The sequence below is a fragment of the Argentina silus genome (assembly GCF_951799395.1).
Source record: "Argentina silus genome assembly, chromosome: X".
Classification (NCBI taxonomy): Eukaryota; Metazoa; Chordata; class Actinopteri; order Argentiniformes; family Argentinidae; genus Argentina; species Argentina silus.
The window spans coordinates 15,928,873-15,946,091 of NC_139653.1; the positions used below are offsets into that span (position 1 = coordinate 15,928,873).

The window sequence follows — 17,219 nt, forward strand, 5'->3', positions numbered from 1 at the left end:
AAGCGGAGAGTGCACTTTAAGCCCATATTCATTATATAATTGTAACTTGAATATGTTTTGAATAACAAAAAAAATAAAATAACAGAAATTGTGTCAGAGTCCAAATATATATGGACTTAACTGTAGCTCATACCTGTAGAGAATTTCCACTTGGTTTCCAAAGAACACATACTCTTTGTCTTCAGTATAATGGCAAGAAGATCATGTGATGAGGGAAATTTGACAACATGTATCATTCAAAGAGGGCAATATCAGGGGACTCATGTCAATTCATCAATGGTGATGTTGTGTGGAGGGGAAAATCACAAATAACAAACAAGAATCATACATGTTGTGGTCAGATAAAATGTAAAGTTATGTCTAAATTAATCTGATGGTTCAACAGATCATCACATGACTGGTTGTTGTCTCATGCTATATATACAGTACATTTATACTATCCTGGATTTAAGCAGAGATTAGAACCTTTATGTGGTATAAGTATATTTAAACGGTAATAAGTATTACAGTACCCTCTACTGGCAGAAATAGGAACCTCCTCCTTGTGAGAAAATTATTTGCATCCTATAGAAAAAATGCACCAAGATGACACACTTGATTTGTACAAAAATAGTTTACTGAAAACAAACTGCTAATGATCAAAATTTGGAAAGAATAGATTTTCAAGTTTGAGCATATCCCATCAATACAAATGTGATGTGTTAAGGTCCAAACCAGAGAAATTTACAACAAAGCATTAGTTTTTTTTTCTAATTGCCCTACAGCCTTGAGTGAAAACTGAACACAAATCCAAAATGTACAAAAATTATATTGGGAAGCATTAGCATTTACAGTATTTACAGCAATAAATGGCATCTTTGTGGTTCCCTGGCAAAACATGCTCAAAAGTAGGACAAAAAAAAAAAGTAGTAAGTTATTCACAGGAAGTGACTTCAAAATTAGATTTCCTTAGGCTTTCATTTTGATATATGCCTTTTTGCCATTTCACTGAGTTAGTGTCTTTTATGTCTTTGAAACAGCGAATATTATTAGCAGGTTGAGATAGACCAAACACAATGTTTGTGCCCACAGGGTTGTGGAGTCCGTTCATCTGCCTCCCAGAAGCTCTATAATAAGGTATCTGGATTTTGACCCCAGAAGCTCAACTTCCACCTGCTTTATTATCACTTTTATCTGTCATGGCGGTTCATGAAGTGGTCTCTCCCTTCCGCTGCATCCCTTGACCAACCGTTGCCACCACCACCTCTTTGGTATGGTGGACGCTCTCCAAACCTGTCTTGTTCACGCCCAAATCCTGGCCCATCGTTTCGGAAGCGTCTTTCTTCCCAATCATCCTCCTTCGGCCCCATAGAAGGTCCAGGGGGGAAAGGAGGGCCATGAGGCGGGAAGTCTGCCATGGGAGGATGGGACATGGGCATTCTGAACCTGCCAGGTGGAAACATTCGGTTGGGACTTCTGGGCATCATTTGGGGGAGCATGGGTGGCATGTTTGGGGGTGGGAGGAAAGGCTGCAGGTGAGGGGGTGGTAGTCCAGGAGGGTGGAAAGGTTGCATACCAGGCCTGTGACCAAGTAGGCCTGTTGGGCCCTGAGGACTCATCATTGGCCCTCCAGGTGAACCCAGAAGGTTGTCAGAACCCACATCTGAAGGTGCACCAATCCCTCCTGCAGGGTCTTTAGCGGCCTCCTCTGTGGTGTTCCCAGCTCCTACTACTGGAGAAGGAAATCCTGCAAACCAAAATACACATACATCTGAATTAGAACAGTGAAGGTTAAAAGACAACATATTTCCTTATATAGATACAGTATATACATAATATACAGTTAGGTCCATATATATTTGGAGTCTGACACAATTTTTGTTATTTTAGCTGTTTACCAAAACATATTCAAGTTACAATTATATAATGAATATGGGCTTAAAGGCAGACAGCTTTAATTTGAGGGTATTCACATCCAAATTGGAGGAAGAGTTTAGGAATTACAGCTCTGTAATATGTAGCCCCCTCTTTTTCAAGAGACCAAAAGTAATTGGACAATTGACTCAAAAGCAGTTTCATGGACAGGTGTGGGCTATTCCTTTGTTATTTCTTCATCAAATTAGCAGGTAAAAGGTCTGAGTTGATTTCAAGTGTGGCATTTGCATTTGGAAGTTGTTGCTGTGAACGCACAACATGCGGTCAAAGGAGCTCTCAATGTAAGTGAAACAGGCCATCCTTACTCTGCAAAAACAAAAGGAAAAATCCATCAGAGAGATAGTGACAACATTAGGAGTGGCCAAATCAATAGTTTGATACATTCTGAGAGAAAAAGAATGCACTAGTGAGCTCGGCAACACAAAAAGGCCTGAAAAGGCCCATTATCCAAGTCTACCATAAAGAGAAGACCTCACGAGAGCAAATGCAGAGGGTTCACCACAAGGCGTAAACCATTCATAAGCCTCAAGAATAGAAAGGCCAGATTAGACTTTGCCAAAAAAACATCTAAAAAAGCCAGCCCAGTTCTGGAACAGCATTCCTTGGACAGATGAAACTAAGATCAACCTGTACCAGCATGATGGGAAGAAAAAGTATGGAGAAGGCTTGGAACTGCTTATGGTCCGAAGCATACCACATCATCTATAAAACACAGTGGAGGCAGTGTGATGGCATGGGCATGCATGGCTTCCAATGGCACTGGGTCACTAGTGTTTACTGATGATGTGACGGAAGACAGAAGCAGCCGGATGAATTCTGAAGTGTTTAGGGATATACTATCTGCTCAGATTCAGCCAAATTCAGCAAAGTTGATGGATGGCGCTTCACAGTACAGATGGACAATGACCCAAAACATACTGCAAAAGCAACCCAGGATTTTTAAGGCAAAGAAGTGGAATATTCTGCAATGGCTGAGTCAATCACCTGATCTCAACCTGACCGAGCATGCATTTCACTTGCTGAAGACAAAACTAAAGGCAGAAAGACCCACGAACGAACAACAACTGAAGACAGCTGCAGTAAAGGCCTGGCAAAGCATCACAAAGGAGGAAACCCAGCATTTGGTGATGTCCATGGGTTCCAGACTTCAGGCAGTCATTGCCTGCAAAAGATTCTCGACAAAGTATTAAAAATGAACATTTTATTTATGATTATGTTAATTTGTCCAATTACATTTGAGCCCCTGAAAATAGGGGACTGTGTATAAAATGGTTGCAATTCCTAAACGTTTCATACAATATTTTTGTTCAACCCCCTTGAATTAAAGCTGAAAGTCTGCTCTTCAATTGCATCTCGATTGTTTCATTTCAAATCCATTGTGGTGGTGTACAGAGCCATAATTATGAAAATTGTGTCACTGTCCAAATATTTCCAGACCTAACTGTATATATATCAATTACCTCCTAACATAAAGCAAACATATATTTGATCCTATGGTCTTACCAGGAGGCATTTTTGTGTGGTCAAAGCCTGTAGGCAGGAAGGGAGGGGGGGGTCCTCCAGGAGGTATGGATGGGGGAGGCAGAACCATGGAGCCAGGGAAAGCAGATGGACCTCCAATGGATCCTGCCGGTAGGACTGGGGGCACCTGAGAGATACACACAAAAAAAGGCATATTGCATATTGATTATAAACTTTATTGTTCTTGAAGGAGAAGTGTGTCTTACACAAGTTCTGCAGTATTACATTATGAAAATAAGTTACATAATACACATTAAAACATATTACATACATCATTATACATGTTGTACATTTGTTATGGCATAACATATACACATCACAAACACGTTACACAATGCTCAATACAAGGGAACATACCCAGAGGTGTTACTGATGTTGAAAGAATACAGTACCTCAAAGTGTATTAGTTCCAAGTCATAAACTGGCAATTGATAGTGACGTCTTTAGATTGCCTTCATTAAAGGTACAATATGGGTCATCTTTATTTATTGATTCTCAAAGAACACGACTTATAAACGCCTAATGAGCTAAGTACAACAGTCTTACCTTATCATAATCGAAAATAAGGTTATTTGTCTTAATTGTTTGTAAATAAAGCGTTTGTAAACAAACAAACCGTTAACAAACTAATAACCATTTATCTCATATTGACATATTCTTGTTGTACAGCCAATATGAATCACCCAGTGTTTTGATATAACAAACATAAAGACATGTACACACATACAACATGTACTATGTATGTCCATGTCTGTTTGGAACTCTGCATATTACAGTAAACAGATAATAAATGATAAGATACAAAATCAATAATCATCTGAATATGAAAAACACTTCTTTTTTAATAAACTTTATAAGCAAGTGTTCAAACAATGCTATGGCTTTGAAATATGTTTAAAACTATAATTTCAAACATGGATTGCTCATCCTTGCATCCACAGCTCCGTGAATTTGAGATTGGTCAGAGATTTCCTTAGCCCCATCTCGCAACTTCATATCAAAACAAGTAGCAGACTTGGTTGAATAACATTAAGGATTAGACCTTTAATGATTAGTATCCTAATCACTTGCTTTGTTTCCAATCTTTATTATTTAGCAACTTGATAGTCAGTGTAAAATATGTTTTTTTAATTTCCATGGTATTGTATGACAACATACTAGTAGATCAAATGATCTGATAGGCATATTGTATGGGCCTTACCTTCATTTTCTAGGATAGGTAACCACCATAGACATAGAATTAGAATTCACGCATTTCAAGAATGCTATGTTGACCATAACAAGAATTTCATTTGTTAAATGATTTGTATAGCACAATAAGCAATGCACACCAATGTATGAAACAGCTGTACTGAGCTGACTGAGAATGATGTGACATGCAAATACAAGTCAATGCATCAAATGACCACTGACAGCAAGTTACTAGAGAGAGGAAGGTGTCACTGTTTTCAGGTGTCATTTTGTTCTCTTTGGCATGTTTCCTACACACAAAATAAAATACAATTTGCTACTGTCATTTTCTGATCATGGCAGAAGGTCTACAGACAGAAATAGTTGTAGTAATAGATGTAGTAATAGATGTAACAGCAGTGTACACAGAGGTGGACTTTTTTCCCCAAAATCATTGACTAGGGAGACAGTAAACTAATAACTATTTGCTTCATGTGCCAATAACTACATTAGACATACATTATTAAAAGAGCTTTCGCACAACGGGTCTTCAGGAATCTTACTCATTAGCTTGATCAATTTGCTCTTAACAGTAACTCTAACAATTAAATCTATTTTGAAAAAATAAACATTGATTACATTAGTGCTTCCCTATCAATCAACACTCATTAAAATGGACAAAGACATGATATTATCTACACAATATAGATTTAGTGTCCAATTCCCCTTCCCCAGGAATTATATCTGTGCAACCAAGAGGATCAGTAAATTAATGGTTAATATAGCTCTTACATAGCTCTGAGGGACGACGACGACTGATGAGGAACATTTTAAAAACTTAAAATACAAATCCTTTTATGTAATTTGACACAAGCTCTCCAATCAGTGTCTGAAGGGACATTGTAACTTGAGTTTTTTTATTGCTAAATAAGGTTATCACCAACCTTCCTTTTTATTTAAATTCATCCACATGACTTGTAAACTTGTATTACCTTTGATTTCATAGAGGCACTGAATCGTTTGTTAGTTCAGAATGAATAAAGTATAATGATCTCTACTTCAGATTACACATACATACAAGTGTAAATTAGAATGTTCTGCCAATCAAAGCCAAAAAAATAAACTTGCCCTCCTTTTCTTTACAGAAGACAATCAATTGGCAGAAATATTGCAAACATTGTAAGATGCTGTATGGCTCACTTTTCTAAGCACAGGTGTGCAGGTCTCATTCTTAGTACTTTGCGATTAGTTTACAAAGTACTGTGTGAATAAATGTAAGTCACATCTCTGCAGACAACTATGCAGGATGAGGGTGCCCATAAACACTGATCTAAATGCAGTTTAAGATTAGGGTGTATTTGTGCCAACGGGCTACATCAGCAGAGCGCTAACAAACCCTATACTGTGCCTTCCTGGACAGTGCCGACAAACATGGGTTTTGGGCTCTCTACTCCAGCAATTTGGATTTCAGCTCCAATGTTGAATATGGCAGAAATACACTGTCACCTTTAATTTGGGGGTAAATCATTTGGGTACTAGAGGACACCAAAGTTCTCTATAGTAAAATCAGAAAACTACCCCCAAATAAAAGGTGACAATCTGTTCTTTTGCCTCATATTCCTTAAAGGGTAAGTTCACCCGAAATCCATTTTCATGTGTATTTCTGGTCAATCCATAATGCACCGTCTCCAACTATCATCATTTTGCATGCAGCTGCATCATAGCTATCAAAACGTGAGGTGTGTCATACTGCGTTAAAGTACGTCAGACAAGAGTTTTTGCACTCCAAGCCCTGCTCTACCATGCCAGTGATTCCCAGAGAGCAGCACGTGTTAGCTCTAGCGCTGTTCAACAGAAGGACCTTGCATGGGAGGGGAATCTTGGGAGTTGTAGGAATTGAATCAAATGGGCAATTTGGAACATCTGGACTGATGAGGGCATTCAAAGCGAAATATCTTGACTCAAAGAGGTTGTTTTAAAACAACTTTTTGTGAATGTCTACTATTGAATAATGAAAACAACAAATGAACTGGATTACAGAGTAAAATTCTGCTTTAATGCCCCCCCCCATCAACAAATGAATTAGCCTAGTTTTACAAGCACAATATTAGACTGGAAAAACAATAATGTTATCCTTACTACATTGTCACCTTTTTATCTATAGGAAACTAAAATGTACTTATCTAGTCAAACCTCAAATTGGAACACCTGTTGGCAAAGTTCAATAGGTTCCAAATCAGGGCACGCGACTTCCAAACAAAACATAAGCCCTCTGACGTTTATTTGTTCAGTTTAATGTCTGTGCTCATCTCAAAGTACCATTCATATACATACACTTGTAATAACATAACACTGAGTTACCTCGCTCTTACATGAGCAACAGTACTCAGGCCACTGCGGGGAGGGGTTGGGGAGTGGGGGTATAATCTTACCCAGGTCTCTGATTCCATCAGCAAAGGATCCAGGACACCTGCTGCCCCAACTTCCTGTGGAAGAGCTCCACTGAGGGAAGCCCATATGCTGTATTCTGAATCCGAGCAGCAGACCCACAACCCTGAGGGGTGATTGGCTCAGAGTCTTCGCTTCAGTGAAACCACATTCCCTCATGGTACCTTATGTATTATCGTTCTTCCCACTACAGGTGTGCATCCATTGTCATGTCATTTGGTGATTAACCTAATTCCTGTATAAGCACTTAAGTGAAAATGTGTGCTTTTACTACATGTTAACTTTGAACAGTTTGACAATATTTATTAATGGCCTGAATGACAGCACTGCTAGTCTGAGTCATTTATCAATTCTTATTTACATGCTATGAGTGTTCCGGACATAGGAAAAAAAAAAAAGAAAAAGAAAAAAAAAGTTTTCTTCCATTACCCACCATTAGTGTGGCCCACAGTAGGAGCCTCAGGAGACAGCTCTACACAATTGGGTCCGAGAATACTGAGTGCAGTAAAGATTCTATCCAGTCTGCCAGGATCAACGGGATGCAGATGTAGACATACGTAACCAGGTCACTTCCAATGGGCGACAGAGAGCGATTACCTTTCAGCCATTGGTGGGTTCCTCAGTATTGTCCAAACGAGGGACATCCGATATCCAAATTCCATCATTTCCAGAAACACTCACCTTTGTGAGGCCTCATGACAGCCTGATGATCGAGGCACTATTTGTTGCACGTGTCACTATAGTACATGAGGTTGGGATTACAGTAAACAACCAAAAAAACATTCTAGTCTTTGTGCAAGCCACATCACCTAGTAATTAAGTAAATTGCAACAAAAGATATAGAGGTTATATAGAGGTTAAAACAGTAGAGTGCTAACACCATATGTAATTTAATGGGTGTCATTTTCATCTATCCTCACAAGCTATCTGGCTAATACGGTCAAGGCATGTCAAGTTTGATTGACTGAAATAAGACGCCAATTGAGAACATAAAGAAAACTTCAATAGAGTAGTTGGGGGGAAGGTAGCAGAGTTAGTTTGACTGTATAGCCTAACACTGAGATCATCTGGGAGATTCAAGGTGCTGAAATGTGTAGTCAGAGGCGTCTTGCTCAAGGGCATGTGCCCCCTCAGATTCTTCCTGTTTTTTTCCCCACATTAAAAATAACTATACTTTAAAGTTTATGCCCATGTTTTATTGTAATTATTATTAAAAACACCTGGGAAGGGGCACGCTGGACTGGTCATATACAATTGGCTAAAATAGCTTTAATTATTGGGTTATATTATAAGTTATACAAGTAAGACAGTTAAACTCATAAGGCATACAAGTTCTTAAAGAACACGTGTATTATTAATTAAAATTACCATTAACAGCTAAACGGGTATGCTTAGATGACCTATGCAGAAAATAGACATATTTTAGACAAAGCCCCGCAGCGGACCTCTCCCCTCCTTCCTTGTGTATTTGGTGCCCACGTCTAAAATATTGACTGCATGACGCCCCTGCATGTAGTAGTGTGGTGCAACAAACCATTCTTCGGCATGATTGTGTGGTAGGCCGGTAGACAGGATTAAAAATCAGACTAACCACCATTCAACCCAGGGAACCAGATGGGGGGAGAGAGTTTGAACACCGGATACCCCAGAAGCCAAAAGGTGGTGTTGAAAACAGGGGATGCTTAGAGGAATTCATCACCACCCCATTCTAATGTACTGCGAAACAATCACATCAACATGATCATATAGTTGGAAGCTAATTCTGGTCCTCAATATACATTTTTATTAGTTAAAAAGAACTAAGAACAGACTATTTCATATTGTCCATGGTACAACCTATTCATATCCTTGATGCAAGGCATATATCAAGGCTTGATATAAGGCAAATATGTCATTTCAATGTTAATAAGCCTATATGACATCATGGAATTCTGCCTCATCCATGCCAGTTACAAAATTCAAACTTACATTGCATGTCATATCTCTATAGCAGCATGTAAACTTTAGAAGCCTACCCATAACAGCATGATGTTGCACTTGTTAAGAGTGATGAGGAGTCAGAGAGTACTCTTCTCCTCCAGTAGAGCCCCTTTTCCAGACTCTGAATGAAATTCTGTTCTTTAACTTTAAACACTTGTTTTTTTAATGGATTTAGTACATGATCAGTTAAAGGTCCAGCATGTAGTTTTGCGTGTTGCTGCCCCCGCTGGTCACATTGAACATTTTAAAACGTGCATATACTACTGTATTTTTCTAATAGCACCAAACATGTGCATATCCTTTTAAACAAACCAAACATGAAATAGACACGTAAAGGCCAGTGTCCTATCAGACACTAGATTTTAGAAAACGCTTTGTTTGGATAACACAACGTTGTGCTAATATAGCACTCTTCACTGAACGTTCTTCATCATGTGATCTCATTCCTTGATGGCTACCGATTTATAATGGCCATATAGCACTATTTTAAAGCAAACATCTACATACTGGAACTTCAAACTTAGCATAAAAAAATGTTTGCCTTGCAAGTGCACTTGCAACAACAGCTGATATGGAAGTCTTTACGTCAAAAGGATGTACAGTAGAAGACACAGCGAAAAATGTGGACAAAGAGCAAAGCTCACACCATGTGGCATCAGCAAATTGTAGGGAACTCCTTACCTGGAACTCATATTCACGAGATAAACTTTTTATGCTAATGCATCGATGTGAACCATAACAGAAACAAATCAGTTACTATTTAGTAACAGTATATTTAAGTGTGAATTAAGTTAGTTAAGGCACCTCTCTGATGACATATCAAGTAAGAACAGTAGTATTGACAGGCAAAATTGCCCTTTATTTGTCAGTATTGTGACACACCCAAAAATGAAACTGGCTCCTACCATGCAGATTATTAAAGCAACTTGCCTTCATAAGGAATACTAGGCCTATATGATACAGGTGATGGACACATGAAGGATAAGAATCAAAGCATTGCATCAAGTTGAGGGAAACCCTGAAAATACTAGTCATCCATTGTACTAATCTTTTTTTTTTATTTCTTTTTTTTCACAAAACTACTTTATTGCATTTGTGTATTGAAGAAAGAAGTTATATAAATATGCAACTATGAAAAATGAAAAACTCGCCTTTTCAATAAACCCCAAATAAAACAACTAAACTAAGGCACATAATCTAGTGACAATTGTTGCCTCCCAAGAGGAGACATAACTAACAAACAAACATGACATGTAATTGGTTTCATGAGAAACCCTTTGAGTTTTACCTGTACATGAGCAGTGACCGATCCCTCTGACTTTATACTCTCCAGGGATGCATTGTTGACTCCTGCCTTATTCTGGTCCTTCACAGTGCCATTCCACACTGAGTGAAAGGGAAATTACATTTAGGGAGGCAATGTGAGCAATATAAATGTATAACGTAGCTCCTTATCAGGCCATAATAACACGTTCCATATCTAGGCCTACACAAAGAACACCTAACAAAATTTGTACAAGAAGTCAGATGGTTACCTGGATTAAGTGTCTCCATGTCCAGCATGCCTCCTTGCCGGCAGCTCTCCAGCTCCTCCACTTTGACTTTGCTCCAAGGGATGTAGGTGACTCCCCGCTCCACATCCCAGAACTTTTTGTGCGCTGCCTTTATACCTTTGTTCAAAGCCCAAGCAATCTAGACATGGATAGAATACCATTAAGGGATGAGTCCATGATTTTGACTTATATAGCCAAAAAAAAAAGAAAAAGGTTTTCACTCAAATGCAGCTGCAAGTTCCTAAATAACCCCAATATGGTTACATGTCTGGATTGATTGACAAAATGTGAGTGAAAAACACTAAAAAAATAATCAAAATCATGAACTAATGCTTAAAGGAATGGTTCAGGATTTTTTTAACCATATTTACCTATTCTGACAGTCCATTTAATCTAATTAGGTTTTTAATACCATCACTGTCTCAGCCTGAGTGTAGCTACAACGTATTGCTCTGCAGCTGCTGTGCAGAGAGACACAAATGTGTACTTCAACAGAAAAAATAAGTTCCAGCACAAAGTAATGGAGTGAACGTTGATTTGACTTCAAAGTGATGGTATTAAAAATGTAATTAGCTTCGATGGACTGCCACTGCTTTATTATTAGTGTATATTTATTATTAGTTGTAAGTGTCATGTGGAGTTTAGTTGGGTGCTTTTTGGACAGACCGAACATGCAGCCCTGTGTACTTGCAGTAGCATTGAGGCTCATGAGAAAAATACAGATTGACAGCACAGATAGGTTTAAAAATAAATAAATAAATAAATACAATTAAAAAAAAGAAGAAAAAAGTAACCATTGATCGATGGTAAGTAGAACACGTAGATATGGTTAAAAAAATCTTAAAACTGTTGAAAAGAAATTAACTATTTAGCTGTAAAGGGCTTGATCGATACCTTAATGGCTTTCTGATTAACTTTGAAAGATCCTTTGCTGAGTTTTTGCAAGGCTTTGTAAGCATCCTGTCTGTGAACCATGACGATGTAGGCACACCCCCTGGGAGGGATCATCTGGGGGGGGGGGGGGGGGGGGGGGGGGCATCAGTTAGCATAATAATTACAATACAAAAATTATTACAATTCACAATAACCTCCAGTATGTTCATACTTACATTGATGGACTCAATCTGGCCAAACTCCTCCAGCAGAGACGTAACATCCTGCTGTTGAGTTCTCTTGTCTAGTTGACCCACCCAGAGTGTAGTACTGCAAACTACATGTAGAAAACCAACAGTAAAGCAACATCAAATATTTAAGAGACAGGAACGGTTGTAGATGCTTCAGTAAAACCAAACAACATACAGCATAGCAACTTAACTTCTCCATTCACAGGATCACTTGAATATGTTTTAACACATACCACTGAGTGTTTGACTCTTGATGCTGGGCAGACCTTTCTGTCTGTGTTCTCGATCTTTCTCTCTCTCTTTCCTCTCTTGAGAACGAGAGCGGGGGGAGTGCAACCGTTGTTCTCTGGAGCGGGAATGAGAGCGCCGTTGCCGTGACCTCAGTGAGCCAGAGGTGGATCTAGACATCCTCCTCCGTGGCGATCTAGACACAGATAGTGTGTATGGTAAACAAATTAGCCTGTTTTATAAGGAGTATGCTAATCCTTAATTTGCTCAACAGATATCCACCATGGGCCTCGCCTCTTACCGAGAGCCAGACCTGGATCTTGATTTTCTGCCGTGACCTCGTGGCTTTCCATCCCTCCTCATAGAAGAATCTTCTCTTGAATTTCCCTATGGAGCCAATGATAAGAAAGACATGCATCAATCCTGAAACTGTTTTACACATGGGAGAACCATAATACATCACATCACTGTAACAACCCACAAATAACCTGTACAGATAAGCAGATGGGAGGTGTACCTGGGACTGTTGTGCCGTTTGCTGTGCATAGGCCTCATTCAGGGGAGGGTATCCACCTGTGATCATCTGAGACACACCAGCTAGCTGCTGCATTCCACCCAGCATCAGTCCCCCATAGAGCTAAGAGGGGACAGTCAGAGATATGACAAAAGGTAAAACCTGGAAAGGACATTCCAGCATGGCAAGTAAGACAGAATTACAGAGCTATTACCTGGTTGCCTGCAGCATTAGTGTTGCCCATCACCTGGGGCTGAAAATGCTCCATGTTGGGCATCTGACCAACAAACTGGGTGTACATATTTCCTGGAACTCCTCTTTAATAACACAAATGTGATACATACATAATGAGGCAATAACATTTACATTTGGCTCTGAAAAAAGACAGTGGCAAGATAATGAAATAGAGCAGGTGTTAAGTTTGATATCAAATGGTTCATAAAGTTAAGTACATAAGTGAACATACAAGTGTGGAGGGGCAGTGCTATTCATTTCATACTTCTTCACATCTTCTGGCTCATCGTCATAATCAAAACGGTCAAGAAGTTTCTGAAAAAAGACAAATAAGCGTCAGAAATGTGGGTAACACTTTATATTAAGGTGGTATATATAAAGGGTTTTAAGTAGTTTATTGATAGAGTTGCTATTAGTGCTTTAAATAATGTTTATAATTTTACACCAACTTGTAAAGCCTTGATAAACCCTTTATAAAGGCAACCGTAATATAAAGTGGTAGTGAATAGCATCATTAAGCTTAAATACACATGCCAAGGGTTTAGCTTGAGAATAGCAGACAAAAAGGGGCTGATCCATTACCTTGGCTAATGAGCTCCTGTGCTCTGTGGGCTGCGTGCTGTGTGGGTTGAGCTGGGCTGTAGCCGTCATCTGGAGATGGGCTGGGATGGTGTTAGCCATCATAGGGGCCTGTGGCATGTCTCCCTGCTGGAAGTTCTGGAGCAACCTCTGCAACTGGTGACGAAAGGGAATACAGAGGTCAGTATTGAACCAGGGCTAATGTTTAAGCCTAAATGTTCCACTCGATAAATGTAAACACCGCCAAAGTGACAGGCATGATTAAGAGTTATGAAGAGGAATTTCACAGTAGATCTTTCCTGTCCTCTAGCTCACCTCTTGACCCTGTGAAGACTGGAAGAGCTGTGCCACAGCAGCCAAGGCATCAGAGTTGTGCAGCTGGGGCAGGGGAGACACTACAGAGGCACTGGTGACAGGAGGATGGGTCTCTGCTTGGGTGGCAGCTACTCCTGTGGTGGGCATGGGAACATGCCTTAAGACAGTGTCCCCGTTCCACCTGTACACCTAATTCAACTAGTCATCAAGCCCTTGATCAGCTGGATTGGGTGAGCTAGTGCTATAGAACAATGTGCAAGCACTGGGGGTAGGAGATCAATAGGCTTAGAGGGATGGGATAACATGGATTTCATAATCTTTGTCAAACAGTCTCTTCAAAAGCAGTGGTACACAGAGTTTAATCTTCAAGGGGAATAATCAAACACAAGTGTGAATTTATACCATAATGAGATGTAAATTAACGTGGTTAATGTGGTGATGAGTTCACTCTACCTCCGTGTGTGCTGCCAACCACAAATGGCCCAGTAGCCATGTCCAACAGAGGCTGAATGATATCCATGTCAAACACCCCATTCTTTTGCCACAAGTTCAGGACACGAACAATCTTACTCTGCAAAAACAGAGAGAGGATACCATGCTATAAAAGCCATTTCTAATCATCTTCTAGTTCTCCACTGAGTCAATCATCAACATTAAAAACACACCTTATCATCAACTGGACAGAGGTAGAGGTTTTGGAAGGTATCTGTGAAGTTCTTCAAGAACCTGGGTGCAAAAACATCCTTGTCTACTCCAAACTGATGGCGTGACTGTCTGATAATGGAGTCTACCACATAGAGACCAGGAACTTTTAATTCCGGCTTGCACTGGAAGAAGTGATAGGGGAAAACAATACACTTTATGCACACCAGTTTACAGACAAGGGTAAACATTGTTATCACATTTGTTGGTTATAGACCTTATGATTCTCACGCTATATGGTACCAACAACATTATACAAAATAGCATTGTACCAATGTTGACAATAAATTATTTAATGTTTGAATTACATACCTTCTTAATGAATTTTTCTACAATCTGGACAACATGTTTGTATAGCTGATGGGGGGGGGGGGAAATGAAAATGAAATGGTATCAGGTTCAATGATTTATGTGAATTATGATCATAGCTAAGCAACAATAAAATAACTTCACCAGGACCTCCAGCAAGAAATAACCTAGTTTACACATTGTGCCCTAAAACAATAATGTCATGACATACCTTTATAGCTTTTATTGCTGATTTTGTAACTGACATCATCTTTGCTCGAGATATTGGAGGTTTCATGTCAATCATGGAGAATAACTGGGGAAGAGAGAAAATGAAGAGCAATTATTAACTTCCCTATCAAAACTTCCAGTTATTGCAAGTTTGTCATTATTACAAGAATTAAGAATAAGTACTAACAATAAGTAATAACAATGTATTACTGTATTGTTTATATACGGGTTGACACATTTGGGAAACAAACAATGTGTCGTTTAAAATCATGATTTAAAAAGTACTGCTGTTATCAGGGAATGTTAATGCTATACAGTGCCTTTCATATGTATTGGGAAAAGGAAGCAATTTTCTTCTTTTGGCTGTATACTTCAACAGTTTGTATTTGAAATCAAACAATTACTATGAGTTGAAAGTAGAGATTCTCAGCTCTAATTCAAGGTTCTTTTCCTTCAGATTGGTTTAACCATTTAGAAATGACTCATTGTATGTAGTATACATAGTCCTCCTTATTTCAGGGCACCAAATGTATTGGGAAAAAATCATATAAATGTCCAAATTAAGCACATGTTTAGTATTTGGTCAACAATCATTTGCATGCAATAACTGCCTGAAGTCTGTGACTTACTGACCCCACCAGACACTGGGTATATTCTGTGGTGATGCCTTGCCAGGCCTGTATTTCAGCCATCTTCCCTCAGTTGCCCTTTTTTGCCTTAAGTCCCCTCTTCAGCAAATTAAATGTATGTTCAATTGGATTTAAATCAAGGGATTGATTTGGCCACTCTAGAACTTTCCACTTGTTGACCCTGAAAACTCCTGAGTTACTATGGCGGTATGTTTGGAGTCATTGTCTTGCCGTATGACGAAGCCCCAAGATGTTCTTCAGAATTCATTCTGCTGCTGCCGTCAGGAGTTACATGTGGCAGCTATACATTTTGCTGAGCTCACCAGTGTTTTTTTCTGTTTTCTTGGATGATGTTCCAAACTGTTGATTTGGGCAAGTCTAAGATTTCTGATGTTTATGATCGGGTTTTTTTCTGATTTCTCAGCCTAATAATGGCTTCCTCCAAAACTCTCTGGTCTTCATCTTGACAGACATTAATAGCAGACTCCAAAAGCAAGCCAAAGCCTAGAATCAATACTAGACATTAACAACTCTCATATAGCTGCACAAATGATGTGACGTAACGTCGGAGCAACTGACTAACCAGAAACCCCTCTCAAGCCAATTTCCCCAATACTTTTGTTGCCCTGAAATAGGGGGACTATGTATAAAAAGGGTTGTAATTTCGAACGATGAAACCAATCTGAACGAAAACAACATTGAATTAAAGGTGAGAATGTCTATGTTGACCTTACAGTAGTGTGTGTAGTTACTATATTATTTCAAAACCAATACTTATGGAGGGCACTATAAATCTATAGCCATATGTATATATTATTTTTTATCATTATTGATTAATTCTGATTGAAAACGCTGATTTAACCATATATGTATGGCTAAGAAATATAGTCCTATTTGCATGTTAAAACGCATTTTCCTTATTGTTCAATTTTTTTTGGTAGCTAATACCTGACTTGTTTTAGCCAGCCTTAGCCAGGAAGTAGGTGGCTAGTAATGTAAATGGCAAAAGGACAGAGGTTAACTGGTTTACAAAAACACAAACAAACTACTCTAACCACACAAAGACAGATTAACGTCATTCTTACTAAAAAAAAAACAATGTGGCAGGTCTAATGAGTTGTGAAGAAGGTTTAACATTGGCTGGCAAGAAGCTGAGCAGGAATCCCAAATGAACCATCTTAGCTAGCTAGGCCACCATGATAGCTAAGCTAGCAGTAAAGCTCCAACAGAAAAGCTTATGTGACAGCTCGGCCATTACAGGCCAGGCTTTCTTAATTACCGTCAAAAACCATAGCTAGCTTCTTTAGTCTTCTGTTTCACGACTTACCTCCAAGTTGAAAGCGTTAACGGCATCCATAATCAATCGTTGAGGTGCCGACATTAATATATATTATTTCAAGACCATAATATGTGGTGATTAGCTAGGGAAACCTGACGCATCAAAGCCGATCTCAGGACCAGGGAGAGTAAATTGGAAAGAGAGGGCACTGTTCGCATCGCGTAACGCCAACCGCTAGCGGAAGTTGCTATTGACTAGCAACCCTCTTAATATTTTTTTTATTTTAAAATATATATATATATATTTTTACGTAAAGTGTGTACCAACAAAAATGAAAATTCAATACAGTCACATATTGACAAATGCATCCATAAACTGAGCAAATAAGGGGAAAAAAGATATACATTATATGTCGCTAGGGCCCCTCAACAGGTTCAACAGGTTTTCGGACTCAAGAGTTCATATGGTAGGATTCAATAATGCAGGTTCCTTGCTTCTGTTTTTTTCATC

The 17,219-nt window shown here is 39.0% G+C and overlaps 1 protein-coding gene across 2 annotated transcripts; it reads right to left on the reverse strand.

Annotated features, from left to right (window-relative positions):
• Nucleotides 1-594: 594 nt before the first annotated feature.
• LOC310822900 (SR-related and CTD-associated factor 4-like) lies at nucleotides 595-16,895 on the reverse strand. Of its 2 annotated transcripts, none has more exons than XM_083695473.1 (18): nucleotides 16,758-16,895; nucleotides 14,803-14,886; nucleotides 14,595-14,639; nucleotides 14,246-14,407; nucleotides 14,034-14,151; nucleotides 13,581-13,714; nucleotides 13,269-13,421; nucleotides 12,952-13,001; nucleotides 12,667-12,769; nucleotides 12,456-12,575; nucleotides 12,240-12,325; nucleotides 11,944-12,134; nucleotides 11,696-11,796; nucleotides 11,481-11,594; nucleotides 10,569-10,725; nucleotides 10,322-10,419; nucleotides 3,418-3,562; nucleotides 595-1,726 (listed from the first exon to the last, which is right to left on the reverse strand). In XM_083695473.1, exons 1-18 carry the CDS (start codon nucleotides 16,809-16,811, stop codon nucleotides 1,170-1,172), a joined length of 2,472 nt encoding a protein of 823 aa, XP_083551599.1. In that variant the 5' UTR covers nucleotides 16,812-16,895; the 3' UTR covers nucleotides 595-1,169. The 2 variants fall into 2 exon arrangements, with proteins under 2 accessions (XP_083551599.1, XP_083551598.1); XM_083695472.1 differs by having other exon boundaries at nucleotides 12,919-13,001.
• Nucleotides 16,896-17,219: the final 324 nt, after the last annotated feature.

Coding starts and splice junctions, on each gene's coding strand:
- LOC310822900 (XM_083695472.1), bottom strand. CDS start 16,811: ATGTCGGCACCTCAACGATTGATTATGGATGCCGTTAACGCTTTCAAC. Junction 14,640..14,802: donor CAGCAATAAAAGCTATAAAG/GTATGTCATGAC, acceptor CCCCCCCATCAG/CTATACAAACATGTTGTCCA. Junction 11,797..11,943: donor CAAGAGTCAAACACTCAGTG/GTATGTGTTAAA, acceptor TTCTACATGTAG/TTTGCAGTACTACACTCTGG.